The 14,639-nt window shown below is 36.5% G+C and overlaps 1 protein-coding gene across 5 annotated transcripts in view; it reads left to right on the top strand.

Moving 5' to 3' along the window:
* The window catches only part of LOC111046879, a 42,466-nt gene that overhangs the window by 23,048 nt on the left and 4,779 nt on the right, over nucleotides 1–14,639 (top strand). For 4 of the 5 annotated variants that reach the window (XM_039431583.1, XM_039431581.1, XM_039431582.1 and 1 more), the window contains 2 exons: nucleotides 8,918–10,055; nucleotides 13,398–14,270. In XM_039431583.1, the coding sequence (XP_039287517.1) occupies nucleotides 8,918–10,055; nucleotides 13,398–14,270 (2,011 nt within the window). Of the gene's footprint in view, nucleotides 1–2,003; nucleotides 2,488–8,917; nucleotides 10,056–13,397; nucleotides 14,271–14,639 lie in introns of those variants that run through there. The other variant, XM_039431584.1, reaches the window with a different exon arrangement.

The raw sequence follows: 14,639 nt of genomic DNA, 5'->3' as shown, positions 1-14,639 counted from the left end.
AGGAAAACATGGCCTGGATTGTAGTGCCTATCATGGATTAGTTCCAGATTGTTGATTTGAGATTCCTATGAGAAATCTTGTTCTTATTCAGTAGATTGTGATAGAGCATCAATAATTCGGAAGAACTTGGAATACTTTGAGAATGATCAATATAATTCCTCCATTGGAAGATTGAAGCTAAAAAATGCGTTGTAGTTTCCTGTAACAAATCCAAATTCAAATTCTGTAATTTAATAAATTCAATTGAATGTAAAGTGAAATTTCTACGACTCTAGGAAATGAATATTTGAAAAATATCCGGAAATTTTTATCTTGAGAAAAAGATGTTTCATCTTGAGTGGATATCGTATCTACAGGTGTTTCAGAGAAACGGGAAATTTTGAAAGTTGAATAATTTCAAGAAAAACAAATCTTCAAATAAAGTTTTTCATATCATTTAAAAATAATGCACATTTTAGAATAAATACTGTAACATTTATTTTTTGAAAATTACATCTTGCAGGTGTGTTCCTTTTCTACGCAAACATTCCTGTAGTCTCTTCATCACGTTTTTCATGATTTTACGTAACATTACAACTGGAATTACTGAAATCGCTTCTCCAATCTTGGCTTTCAATTCTTCCGTTGTTGCAGAATTGAAATCCAAGATTCGATTAGCGATTTCAAATTTCACTTGTGATGTTTCGTCAAACCATGGACAAACGATGTGATGAACAGTCAATTGAAAATTTAAAAAAATATTATTAAATGTTATGTATATATTGAATCGTATATTATTTATTTCTTCCTTTAATCTTGAGGGGATATCATTATCTTCATTGAATCGTACATCATTATTCATCATTATCGTACATCATCATCATCGTACATCTTCATTGAATTTCTTCTCGAAAAAACTTATATACGAGTATTTCAAACAAAAAGAATATCATTCAACCAAAACATTATTGTCTATCCGTGACACAGTGCCAAAGTTTCTGCTGTGATGAGAGGTATGACCTGTTTCTTTTCAAAAATAGTAACCACCATTTCATCACTCAACAACTGTGTGTTTTGGAGTTGTGATTGACTATTTTTGTTGGTTTATTCTTTGATCTGAGTGATGTTAAACAATTTATGATTTCCATTGGATTAGATGACAATCCAGAAAGAATCATGATTAGCCTACCCTACCCTACGAGAGAGGTATCATGTTGATAGACTAACAGTATTTTCGTGTCTTATTGGTAGCTTATATCACTTCCTATGAGTTAAATGACAATGCAATAAGAATCATGATGTCTTTTCTCTTTAGGGCTACTTTTAATACGAATAAAAATATAGAACTGAGTACCCTTTTTAAATTATTTCATCACTATAATTTAAATAGGGTACTGAGTTATATTTTCATTTAACATTATGTCTTTATCTTGTTTAACCAGTTAGTTATATTCTTTGATCATGAGATATCTTCTTAGATCAGAGCAATGTTGAAGAAGAGGTTATTTTCATTCAATTATATTATGTAGCAACCCAGTAAACACAGGAAAAGTTACATAGTAAACTAGCAATGTATGGACGAACAATCTACAGAGATCGAAATACAAATTCCCTAACTTTTAAGGTTTTAATTATCAATTAATCGATTTTTATTCCATTATCAGGATCCTCGCATAGATAATATGAAACCTAAAACTTAAACTCAAAAATGCTGGCAATTATGGGAAAAGTCCTATACAAGATTCACAATATAAATATCACTGATATTCCAATAATCACTATTCAGACTTAAGAAGTTATGAACATAGATTCTTGAAGAGAGAGCGAGAGAGTTGAGCGGCGGACGTAACAATATTGTAAAGAGACAGCAGCAAAAGACGGACAGAGCCTTCGCGCTAAACAGCGTTGCATTGCAAGTTTCATGGTCGTATCCCATTATTATGTTTTGCTATTGAAGAAGAAGCTTAACAGTAGAGAGAGATAGTGTGTGTGAGAGAGAGTGAGAGAGAACATGTGAGAGACTCACGCTTTGACTGATTGAGAAGCTTCAGTCCACACAATCAGCCGCGGACGCTCGCGTTTCACTCTCTTCAACTGCAGAACTACAAATCTGCAGGAACAGAAATGGCAAAGGATGGAAAATAAGACAAAAAGCGGTCTACAATTGTAATAATTATCGATGAATGGAATGGTCGGTTCCAATGTCGTTCTCAATGCATCATTTTTCGCACGGTACAAGTATCAGCGCAACTTTATCTAAGTGCAGTGTTGGAAGAGCTTTGAATCTTTATAGTGGTTTTAGTCAATTTAGTGATTTTGAATAATTTTGTAGAGTGAATATTGATGTTGCGGAACTTTTCCATGATTGAAGAGACTTGAGAGATTGAGTGATTTTAATGGGGCCAAGTGTTTGTGATTGTTATGAGTGTACAAGTGTATGAGAAATTGACAACTCAGTTACGTGATTTAGATGGTAAATTTGAATCATAATTAATAGATGCTGAGCCGGTAAGTCGTCAACAAAGTTATATTTCAATCGCTGTAAGAAGCTTCATGCTTGTACAATCTCGTGTCACTTAGATCACGGACCGTACAATAATCAATATTTCTGGAAATTAAAATACAAGTTTGAAGGGGATAATATTTTTGTCTCATTATCGATATTCTTTGAAGGAAACTGCTTATTGTCGATCAGTTCAACACTCACCCTAATACTGAGTTATTATTATTATTATTTTATTATTTATTTATTCATCCAGAATTACACAACTTACAGAAACGTACTACGGGCTTATAAGCCCAAAACGGTTCCAATTCTAATTTATACAACAGTCCAAATGTAGCTAGGTTATGTGTCACTTAACATTCTTCAGTTACACACTCAATTTACAATTCAAAACACACAAAAATCATTTTCAAATTGATAGAATGCTTCTAAATTGAGTTAAATCAATTACAAATATTCATAAAATTCCAAACTTTGAAAAACTATAAAATTTTGAGACTGAGAACACAAATACACTATTTAGAACTTATCACAGCTATTTATTCGAGTTTTTTATGCACGTTATTGAAGTACTTGAAGTTTTGCTAGGAGAGGAGAGTGGAAGTTATTTATACAAATAAGTATAAGCAGGCGGTTTTGTGGTAATGGATACAATTAGGGTTGGTTTGATACTGAACTATTGAAGTTTATTGAAGCTTTTTGTTTGTTGAGGAAGATACAGATGAGTTGATTGAGAGTGCTTAGTGTGATAAGTATAATAAGATGACTACCATATAGTATGCTCTACGGAAATTATATATTCATATTAATTTCATCACAATATGTTGTTGAACAAATAAAGTTGTTTTAGAGTTGTCGCAATTTCTTGAAGTTTTGCTACGAGAGGAAAGTAGAAGTTATTTATACAAATAAGTATAAAAAGAGGGTTTTGTGGTAATGGATAGGATTGAATTAGAGTTGTTTTGACACTGAACTATTGAAGCTTTTTGTTTGTTGAGGAAGATACAGGATGAGTTGATTGAGAGTTTATAGTGTGAGAAGTATAATAAGATGACAACCATGTAGTATGCTCAACGAGAAATCATATTTATATTGATTTCATCACAATTTTGTTGAACGAATAATATATTTTCGAGTTTTTTATGCAAGTACTTGAAGCTTTGCTACGAGAGGAGAGTGGAAGCTATTCATACAATAAGTATAAGCAGAGGGTTTTGTGGTATTGGATAGGATTGAATTTGAGTCGAAGAGTTGGATTGGGTATCATTGAATAGAAAATATCTCAATTTTGTCATATATTTCAGGAGAAGTGAGAGAGAAAAGAGAATGAGTGAGGGGGAAAGTGAGAAAATCACGTCTCGACTCATTAAGAAGCACTTGAGTAATCTATGAGTAATAATCTATGTCCATTGAAAAAATAGGCATATTTTTAGACTTTAATTCAGTAGTATTTGATCATAAATGAATCAGTGTCTGCATTCTCATCCACATAACTCCACAGTCAATTAGCATCAATAATTGAGAATGAAAAGATCGCTTGAAATGCATACATGAAATGCATTACAGCACTATGATAGTTTCATCTGCACTTTTTCAATCACCGTATCGTAGCCTACTCTCACTAGCTGAATAATCCAAAGAATGTTAGTAATTGTTTGATAAGCTTATATGAACTTGATGCTCTATCAATTATTCTGTGAAAGGAAAATCTGATGCATTTCTCATGCTCGATGAATGCATCCTGCCTCCTGCATCTTGAACATTCAACATTCGGCCTACAAGCCCGACTTCTTGAAGTGATGAACGAGTTTCCTGCAGTAGGATTACCTCATTTCAATTCCCTTTGAATTAATAGGACTTGATTTATTAATGAGTTAATTGATTACCGTTCCAATTGATATAACATAATAGGCTTAATGATGGGAATGACTTTGATTGTACTAGAATGATAATTCTTCAAAATAGTAAAAATACTATTATAACTTGTTTCAAAATCAAAATGTATTTATTTCCATCTTCATACAACATGCATGATACATTATAATGAAAATTAACGATTCCAATACACAGCATGAACCATTTAATGAAAATGAAAATTTCCACCAGCAAAAGTAAAACTTGCTCGCTGGTGGGAGTCCATCCTAAAACTAAAATTAATAATTATTGAATACTAGGAAAAAGGAAAAAAAATAAATTCAGGAAAACCTAGAAATACCATATTCAATGCAGGAAGAAAAGAGAATACTCATTAAAAAAAAAAGAAACAAAAAACAACAGTTTCTACGAAATATCTTTGACCAGAGTAAAATTCATCAAAAATCAGATTAAAACTATATTCATACATAATATAATATCATATGATTAATTGCGACACAATAAAAAACAATAGAAATACGAGAATATTGTAATCTGCTATGGTTATCTTATTCACTCAAGGTATTGACAGGAGCCCTAATTCTTGTTGTGAATCAATCCTCTATTATCGAGAGAATTTCAAATAAATATTCTCCTGTAGTATTTGAATATTGTTGGATCAATGTTATCAAGACAACGCAGTCGCTACTCTATCATTGGTTGGCTTGTGATTGTTTAAAATTCTCCAACTGAAATCCTATTGGATAATGTCATGACAATGGAATTGCTGCTCTCCTATTGGTTAGCTTGTTATTAGTTGAATTACGTGTGGCTCTCTTACTAACTCTCGCTACGATATAATAAATGCAACTTTCTTTTTTGATAGTTGTCGATTAGTTGAATAAATTATTGTGAATTACTCCCCTCTCATGGCTGTCATGATAATTTCCACTCAAAAAAATTTCCAAACAAACAAAATTTCCACTCTCTGAAAGATAAGCTTGTGATTGGTTGGATTCTCTTCCACTCAACTCCATTGGATGTTGTCATGAAAATGCAATCGCATATTTTTTGACTTGTCATTTGTTGAATTTTTTTCAGTACGGTACTCTGGGATCGCCAGATGACTGCTTAAATAGTTGGCTTGAAATTAGTTTATGGTACTGAAATTTTATTGTCTGTTGTCATAACTAGGACGTCAGTGGTGTCTTATTGGTTAGATTGCGATTCTCTTACACCAGTACCCAAATACTCACTCCCATATTCAAAGTGGAATCAATGTTGAATTTCAGAACTAATTCAAAAGGAATGGAGAATTATATTACCAATTTGGGAATAGACCACTTGTTGCAATCTCATCTCAATACTTCAATCAGTCACATACGTTAACCTAATTAAACAGACTTTCATTCAAGATAGGAGTATCTCTTCCATATTAATTTCAATTATTTAGTTGATACTGTACGAGAGTAATGAGACTAACGATTCAGGAGAAATTCAGAGAGCATATTACCAGAATAGATATTTCATCACTTTATTTTTTTCCAGTCATGGAGAACAATATTTCCAAAATAAACATTTATCACTTCATTTATTCATCCAGTTATAAACAGATCATGCTTATACCCCTCTATTGCAACTGTATTCATATTTTCAACTCATTCAGGTATTTCAATTTGAAAGATCAACGATTCACAAGAAATTTTTATAGAACGGAGGCGAGAATCCTCAATATCAAAATAAACTATTGCTATCTTATTTCTGTCTTGCAATCAGTCACACACCCTGATATCTAGTAATTAAAGGATTAACCGGCGCTATGAGATGGTGAGAATCGCTTTAGAACATGATCGTGGCTTAGAGTGTATTTCTGCAGTTGGAAGGGTTCTAAATTTAGTGGCCTGGGTTTTGGCAAGTGTCACAGTCGTCTCTCAGTGCTGCTAACTTATAGGAGACTGACTGGCCCGTTTTTTGACTAGAGATTTTGTGTGAGTATGATGAGAAAGGATTGAAATCTATATGGGTCTATGTCGCTTAGAAAACGTAATTCAAGTATTTAATCCAGAAATATTAATTCGATGTTAATTCTATGTTATTCTAGGGGAATATTCTATGTTATCTCGTATATAAATGAAGAATTTCCTCAAAAAAAGATCCACAGTGCGATAGATCATAGGTACGAATAGATAAGATAATAGATTGTAGATACGGTTTGAACCAATGCTAATGGTTTGAAGTGGGTTTCACTATAGGAAGGTAATGCTTGTGGAATATGTGTGCAGTTATGAGTCGCATAATAAATCAAACAATCAGAGCCAAGCCACACAAAGCGTTTTCATCAGGCGTTTTCAGACGAGTCGGCAGGGCAGGAAGCTCTCCGATTGGCTGATTATCAGCTGATTCCCAAACGCCAATTCAATCAGCCAATTGGAGAGCTTTCTACCTTGCCGACTCGTCTGAAAACGCCTGATGAAAACGCTTCATATGGCTTGGCCATCGAAGTATCAATGAGGTAGACTGTACAAATATTATTATTCAATTGCAATTATTATTAAAGGGTAATATATGAATTGGAGTGTTTCTTGGACTAAAAATCACACTTCAAACTGCAAATATGCTGCGGTTCATATGCGAATATTATTTATTTATTTAATCATTCAGAATTACACAACTTACAGAAAGGTACCACAGTCTCACGCCCAAAACTATTCCAATTCTAATTTATACAACAGTCCAAATGTATGTAGGTTATGTGTCACTTCAACATTCTCCAGTTACACACTCAATTTACAATTATGTTGGTTGAAGAGAAGAGACATCAAAATCCCAATACGTGTGCATGCTTGGTGATGATTTGAAACTCAAAAATAGACTCCTTCATAGAGTTAGGCCCGGTTGCACAACAGCCGGTTGAATTTTAACCGTGATTAATTTCACGAGAGCCAATCAGAGAAGGAGTTTTTGAAAAGACAGCATCTCTGATTGGTTCTCGTGGAATTAATCACGGTTAAAATTTAACCGGCTGTTGTGCAACCGGTACTAAGTGTTTAGAGTAACGATGTTCATTACTTGTAAACACTGACTTGTGTACTTGACTTACTTCCTTTTCTGATCCATCTGGCCGAATAAAAGAGAGAAAATGGTTCAAGGTTGAATCCGCTATTCCTGTTTTTCACTCGTGGGAAAGTAAATTGGAGCAGTTAGAACATTACAAGCCATGTTTGACAAGTATCTGTAAACACAGCAGAAACCATTTGCAGAGAACTCTCTGCAACACAATCTAGGAATCAAAATGTACTTCATTATGCTTCACTAAAGATCAACAGATTTGAGTAAATTCATTTCCCATTCCAGAGAGAATCATCGTAAAAAGCCAACTGCATAATATGTGGCCTCCTAATACGTATCGTACTTGAGTATTTCTCCTCCATATTCCATTCATATATTTTTAGTTTTCAATAATCGTTTTTCGATCTCATCAAAAACTGCGATACTATATTCACTTGAAACATGATTCTAATAACGACTGTCAGTCACTATCCATGAGAATTGAAGTTGATAATCAATTACTATTACAAACCTCCAGACCTGAAAATTGATGAGTATAGCTGTTATCAATATTTGATGTTTTTATAGGGTGATAGGTACTGTATTTATAAATATTTCTCAATATTTACCAATTGTTATTCTATGATATTCTTCTTGTGACCCAAATTCATGTTCTATGTTAATGATTTGGAGAGCATTTAATAAATTTTCTTCAACGGTGAATTCAATCCTATACTATTAAACGACCAATTTAGATCTATCATACATATGTATGATCTGTAAACATATGTTCTTGTATAAAAATTCGATTGCACTAGGTCTCATCCTTGGGAAAACTCACTGAACGACATTAAAAGGATAATTCATCCTTGGCTGAAACAGCTGAGACTTTTGTCGTCTATGGATAGTAAAAAAAGTGAGTGAGCGAGTATAGCCAGATGTAAAATATAAACACGATCATTTTAGAGTTCTGTTTGTCAATAAATAAAAAACACGAGCGAAGCTCGGTGCCCGATATTATCTGCTAAGCTTCAGATTTGGTCATAAATTTGGATTACAAGAAGAATATCATAGATCAAAATTTGGTAGAACTGAAAAATTAGTGAAATAAAAAAAGAAAGATATTCAAGAAGTAATAGGTTATCGATATTTGATATTTATAGTAATCGATAGAGTTATCAATATTTGATGTTTTAATAGTATGATTGAAGATTGAAACATAATGATTCTATAATTAAGATATGATTTCAATATAATTATATAATTTCAGATAGTACAATATTGACAGCAATATGTAACAAACAACTCCTATGCAATATGTACGAGTATGTATTATAGTGGTTTGTTATATTTATGTTCATTTGATATTGCTTGATAAAGCTTGAAAGTATAGCGTGAATTCTTCTAAACACTTTGTCAATATTATTTGTGAAATCGATACTGTTGATTCTGAATATGATTACTTTTTCGTCAAGTCATTTTCCAGCTAGTTTATAATTCAATTTCTGATTGTCAATAATTTGTTTGCAGGGATCACGAGTACGAGCCGATCAACCCGATGGCCAGCCAGCGTTCGCCTCCCCCTGTTATGCAGGTAACAGACACGGAAGCAGCCCCTGCTTCGACAAAGCAACAGAAGAAAGGCCCCTCGGCTCGCATCACCTACATCGACAACGACCCCAACTTCATCCACATCCCCCTCCACGGCAGCGACGAGGACGTCGCCGACGCCCCTCCCCTCTCCTATCTCCAGATCCCCTCCGACGACAAGATCGTCGTCTCCCAGGACGCCGACGCCGACGCCGACATAGAGGACGCTCAGGAGTTCGAGGATGAAGATCTGTCCGCACAGGAGATCCAGAACCGTATGGAGGAGAGGTTCTTCGCACACTCTCCCACCACCGAATCGAGAACCGACTGTGAGATCAACACCAGTCAGATTGATTCTTCAGCATTGGAGGATCTACCTTTGAAAAGAGAGGCCCGGAAAGCTGGGGCGAGCGATTCCAAGAGTGGTTTCCAACAGAAAATCAAGTCACAAGCGGGAAGGTTACGAACAAAGTTCAAAAACCTATCGAAACCTAAGATATCGTTACCAGATCGTCCAAAGTTCAACCTACCTGATCGCCCCAAGTTCAATCTACCTGATCGCCCCAAATTCAAGATGCCTGAACGTCCCAAAATCAACCTCCCAGATCGTCCCAAGTTCAACTTCCCTGATCGTCCAAAATTCAACCTTCCAGATCGCCCCAAATTCAACATGCCCCAGCGTCCGAAAATCTCCATGCCAAACTTCAACCTTACCAAACCAAGAACCAGCAGCAGCTTGAGGAGACCCCTGAGGGACCGGAACCAGTACCACTCCTCGGCCCAAACCACCTACGGAGGAAAGAAAAATATATTTGATACATTAAACTTCAGAACGTATCCAAGATTCTTCAACAAGAAAAAGCGTATCGCTGAGGAGAACGCTAGGATCAGAGGACGGGCAATGACACCTCCCCCTAGAATGGAGACTGACAGTATACCGTCATCCCCAGGGAGCTCTAAAGTCCCTCACACCCAAACCTGGGGACAAAAATACCGAGATATCAAGTTTGTAGATGATGAAAACCAATCAGATAAAATGAGTGCCTCACTGAAAGCTATGTCGTCGTTTGATGACGAGGTTGAAGATGATATGGCTGATTATCAGCTGATTCCCAAACGCCAATTCAATCAGCCAATTGGAGAGCTTTCTACCTTGCCGACTCGTCTGAAAACGCCTGATGAAAACGCTTCATATGGCTTGGCCATCGAAGTATCAATGAGGTAGACTGTACAAATATTATTATTCAATTGCAATTATTATTAAAGGGTAATATATGAATTGGAGTGTTTCTTGGACTAAAAATCACACTTCAAACTGCAAATATGCTGCGGTTCATATGCGAATATTATTTATTTATTTAATCATTCAGAATTACACAACTTACAGAAAAGTACTACAGTCTCACGCCCAAAAAGGTTTCAATTCTAATTTATACAACAGTCCAAATGTATGTAGGTTATGTGTCACTTCAACATTCTCCAGTTACACACTCAATTTACAATTATGTTGGTTGAAGAGAAGAGACATCAAAATCCCAATACGTGTGCATGCTTGGTGATGATTTGAAACTCAAAAATAGACTCCTTCATAGAGTTAGGCCCGGTTGCACAACAGCCGGTTGAATTTTAACCGTGATTAATTTCACGAGAGCCAATCAGAGAAGGAGTTTTTGAAAAGACAGCATCTCTGATTGGTTCTCGTGGAATTAATCACGGTTAAAATTTAACCGGCTGTTGTGCAACCGGTACTAAGTGTTTAGAGTAACGATGTTCATTACTTGTAAACACTGACTTGTGTACTTGACTTACTTCCTTTTCTGATCCATCTGGCCGAATAAAAGAGAGAAAATGGTTCAAGGTTGAATCCGCTATTCCTGTTTTTCACTCGTGGGAAAGTAAATTGGAGCAGTTAGAACATTACAAGCCATGTTTGACAAGTATCTGTAAACACAGCAGAAACCATTTGCAGAGAACTCTCTGCAACACAATCTAGGAATCAAAATGTACTTCATTATGCTTCACTAAAGATCAACAGATTTGAGTAAATTCATTTCCCATTCCAGAGAGAATCATCGTAAAAAGCCAACTGCATAATATGTGGCCTCCTAATACGTATCGTACTTGAGTATTTCTCCTCCATATTCCATTCATATATTTTTAGTTTTCAATAATCGTTTTTCGATCTCATCAAAAACTGCGATACTATATTCACTTGAAACATGATTCTAATAACGACTGTCAGTCACTATCCATGAGAATTGAAGTTGATAATCAATTACTATTACAAACCTCCAGACCTGAAAATTGATGAGTATAGCTGTTATCAATATTTGATGTTTTTATAGGGTGATAGGTACTGTATTTATAAATATTTCTCAATATTTACCAATTGTTATTCTATGATATTCTTCTTGTGACCCAAATTCATGTTCTATGTTAATGATTTGGAGAGCATTTAATAAATTTTCTTCAACGGTGAATTCAATCCTATACTATTAAACGACCAATTTAGATCTATCATACATATGTATGATCTGTAAACATATGTTCTTGTATAAAAATTCGATTGCACTAGGTCTCATCCTTGGGAAAACTCACTGAACGACATTAAAAGGATAATTCATCCTTGGCTGAAACAGCTGAGACTTTTGTCGTCTATGGATAGTAAAAAAAGTGAGTGAGCGAGTATAGCCAGATGTAAAATATAAACACGATCATTTTAGAGTTCTGTTTGTCAATAAATAAAAAACACGAGCGAAGCTCGGTGCCCGATATTATCTGCTAAGCTTCAGATTTGGTCATAAATTTGGATTACAAGAAGAATATCATAGATCAAAATTTGGTAGAACTGAAAAATTAGTGAAATAAAAAAAGAAAGATATTCAAGAAGTAATAGGTTATCGATATTTGATATTTATAGTAATCGATAGAGTTATCAATATTTGATGTTTTAATAGTATGATTGAAGATTGAAACATAATGATTCTATAATTAAGATATGATTTCAATATAATTATATAATTTTAAATAGTATAATTGACAGCAATATGTAACAAACAACTCCTATGCAATATGTACGAGTATGTATTATAGTGGTTTGTTATTTATTTATGTTCATTTGATATTGCTTGATAAAGCTTGAAAGTATAGCGTGAACTCTTCTAAACACTTTGTCAATATTATTTGTGAAATTGATACTGTTGATTCTGAATATGATTTCGTCAAATCATTTTCCAGCTAGTTTTTCAATTCAATTTCTGATTATAAGTTATTTGTTTGCAGGGATCACGAGTACGAGCCGATCAACCCGATGGCCAGCCAGCGTTCGCCTCCCCCTGTTATGCAGGTAACAGACACGGAAGCAGCCCCTGCTTCGACAAAGCAGCAAAAGAAAGGCCCCTCGGCTCGCATCACCTACATCGACAACGACCCCAACTTCATCCACATCCCCCTCCACGGCAGCGACGAGGACGTCGACGACGCCCCTCCCCTCTCCTACCTCCAGATCCCCTCCGACGACAAGATCGTCGTCTCCCAGGACGCCGACGCCGACGCCGACATAGAGGACGCTCAGGAGTTCGAGGATGAAGATCTGTCCGCACAGGAGATCCAGAACCGTATGGAGGAGAGGTTCTTCGCACACTCCCCCACCACTGAATCAAGAACTGATTGCGAGCTGAACACCAGTCAGATTGATTCTTCAGCATTGGAGGATCTACCTTTGAAAAGAGAGGCCCGGAAAGCTGGTGCGAGCGATTCCAAGAGTGGTTTCCAACAGAAAATCAAGTCACAAGCGGGAAGGTTACGAACAAAGTTCAAAAACCTATCGAAACCTAAGATATCGTTACCAGATCGTCCAAAGTTCAACCTACCTGATCGCCCCAAGTTCAATCTACCTGATCGCCCCAAATTCAAGATGCCTGAACGTCCCAAAATCAACCTCCCAGATCGTCCCAAGTTCAACTTCCCTGATCGTCCAAAATTCAACCTTCCAGATCGCCCCAAATTCAACATGCCCCAGCGTCCGAAAATCTCCATGCCAAACTTTAACCTTACCAAACCAAGAACTAGCAGCAGCTTGAGGAGACCCCTGAGGGACCGGAACCAGTACCACTCCTCGGCCCAAACCACCTACGGAGGAAAGAAAAATATATTTGATACATTAAACTTCAGAACGTATCCAAGATTCTTCAACAAGAAAAAGCGTATCGCTGAGGAGAACGCTAGGATCAGAGGACGGGCAATGACACCTCCCCCTAGAATGGAGACTGACAGTATACCGTCATCCCCAGGGAGCTCTAAAGTCCCTCACACCCAAACCTGGGGACAAAAATACCGAGATATCAAGTTTGTAGATGATGAAAACCAATCAGATAAAATGAGTGCCTCACTGAAAGCTATGTCGTCGTTTGATGACGAGGTTGAAGATGATATGGCGGAGTTCAGGGATCAGGATTTCAATGGAGCCACGTCTTTAGATGAAACTAAACGAAAACTGAAAGCGATAAGTGCTAGTAGTATCCAGGATTCGGAGAAGGAACAGAGGTCATCTGGGAGTTCCTCCGATAGACATAGGAAGGGAGTGCTGGAGGAAATAGATTCTGACGAGTTTTTCCTCAGAGAAAAGGGGCTCAGTAGAGAGGATGTAGATGTGAGTCGTTACCTGTCGTTGGAGATACGGGATGCGTTCCGTTCGCCCCAGAACGCGTTGGCTCGTATGGACACAGACCCGTTTGATGATGAAATTTGTGAGGCGGAGGAAGATTTGAAAAAACTGACATCAGTTATTCAGGATACGTTTAAACCTGAGGAGTATGAGGAGGAGGAGGAGGTGGAAGAGTTCGAACCGAAACGCCCCAGTCGTTCGAGATCGTTGAAATCGAAACAATCCACGCACAGTCGATCATCACTAGGGAGGGAATCGTTGCCAGAAGAGAGGGAAAACTACAAAACCTATCCACCAGTCAGACCCAGTCGGAAACAAAGTGCGGACAAACAATCGATCACAACAGCTGATATCAAAGACTTGGATCTCGATAACGAGAGTAACGAGTCGAATGAGATGAACCAGGTCGACCTGGAGAGGGTTTCGATTCCCAATTTCGAGCAGCAGTCTTTCATCACGCAGTCGACCAATGAGACGTGGGCTCAGGCAGGACAGCCTCCCCTCCCACCCAAGCGCAGGAAGAGCCAGAAGTCGCTGAACAAGGACAGTGAGTCGATGATTGACGAGGTGTGTCCAGATGATGATTGGCTCGATGAGGTCAATGCACAACTCATGGTGCCTGGAGAGGTAACTATACGCATCTATTATAATATAACGTACAATAGTTACTCACATTTTGACAAATACATGGGTTATTTCCTTTCTTAGTTGCATCATACGAAAATAGAAATATCCTTAATATCTCCTTTGATCGCATACAGTAACGCATATCAACCTTATCATACTTGTAGTAGTGATAGAGATGTTGGGTTGGAGTGGAACAACTTGGAAATGCAACATAAAGTATTCATCAGAATAATGCGAAACTAGTTTGGGTTGTTACATCATTATCAATTTCTAGTGAGTCTAATCTAATTTTTCAATAATACAATCTATTCAAGAGTAGCTTGATTGGAAAATACTGCAGAGTTCAAAGTAAACTGGAGGAGATGAGAT

The sequence above is a fragment of the Nilaparvata lugens genome, chromosome 6 (assembly GCF_014356525.2).
Source record: "Nilaparvata lugens isolate BPH chromosome 6, ASM1435652v1, whole genome shotgun sequence".
In the NCBI taxonomy this organism is placed as follows: Eukaryota; Metazoa; Arthropoda; class Insecta; order Hemiptera; family Delphacidae; genus Nilaparvata; species Nilaparvata lugens.
The sequence above is the reverse complement of the archived record's forward strand: the minus strand, read 5'-3'. Positions and strand labels throughout refer to the sequence as shown.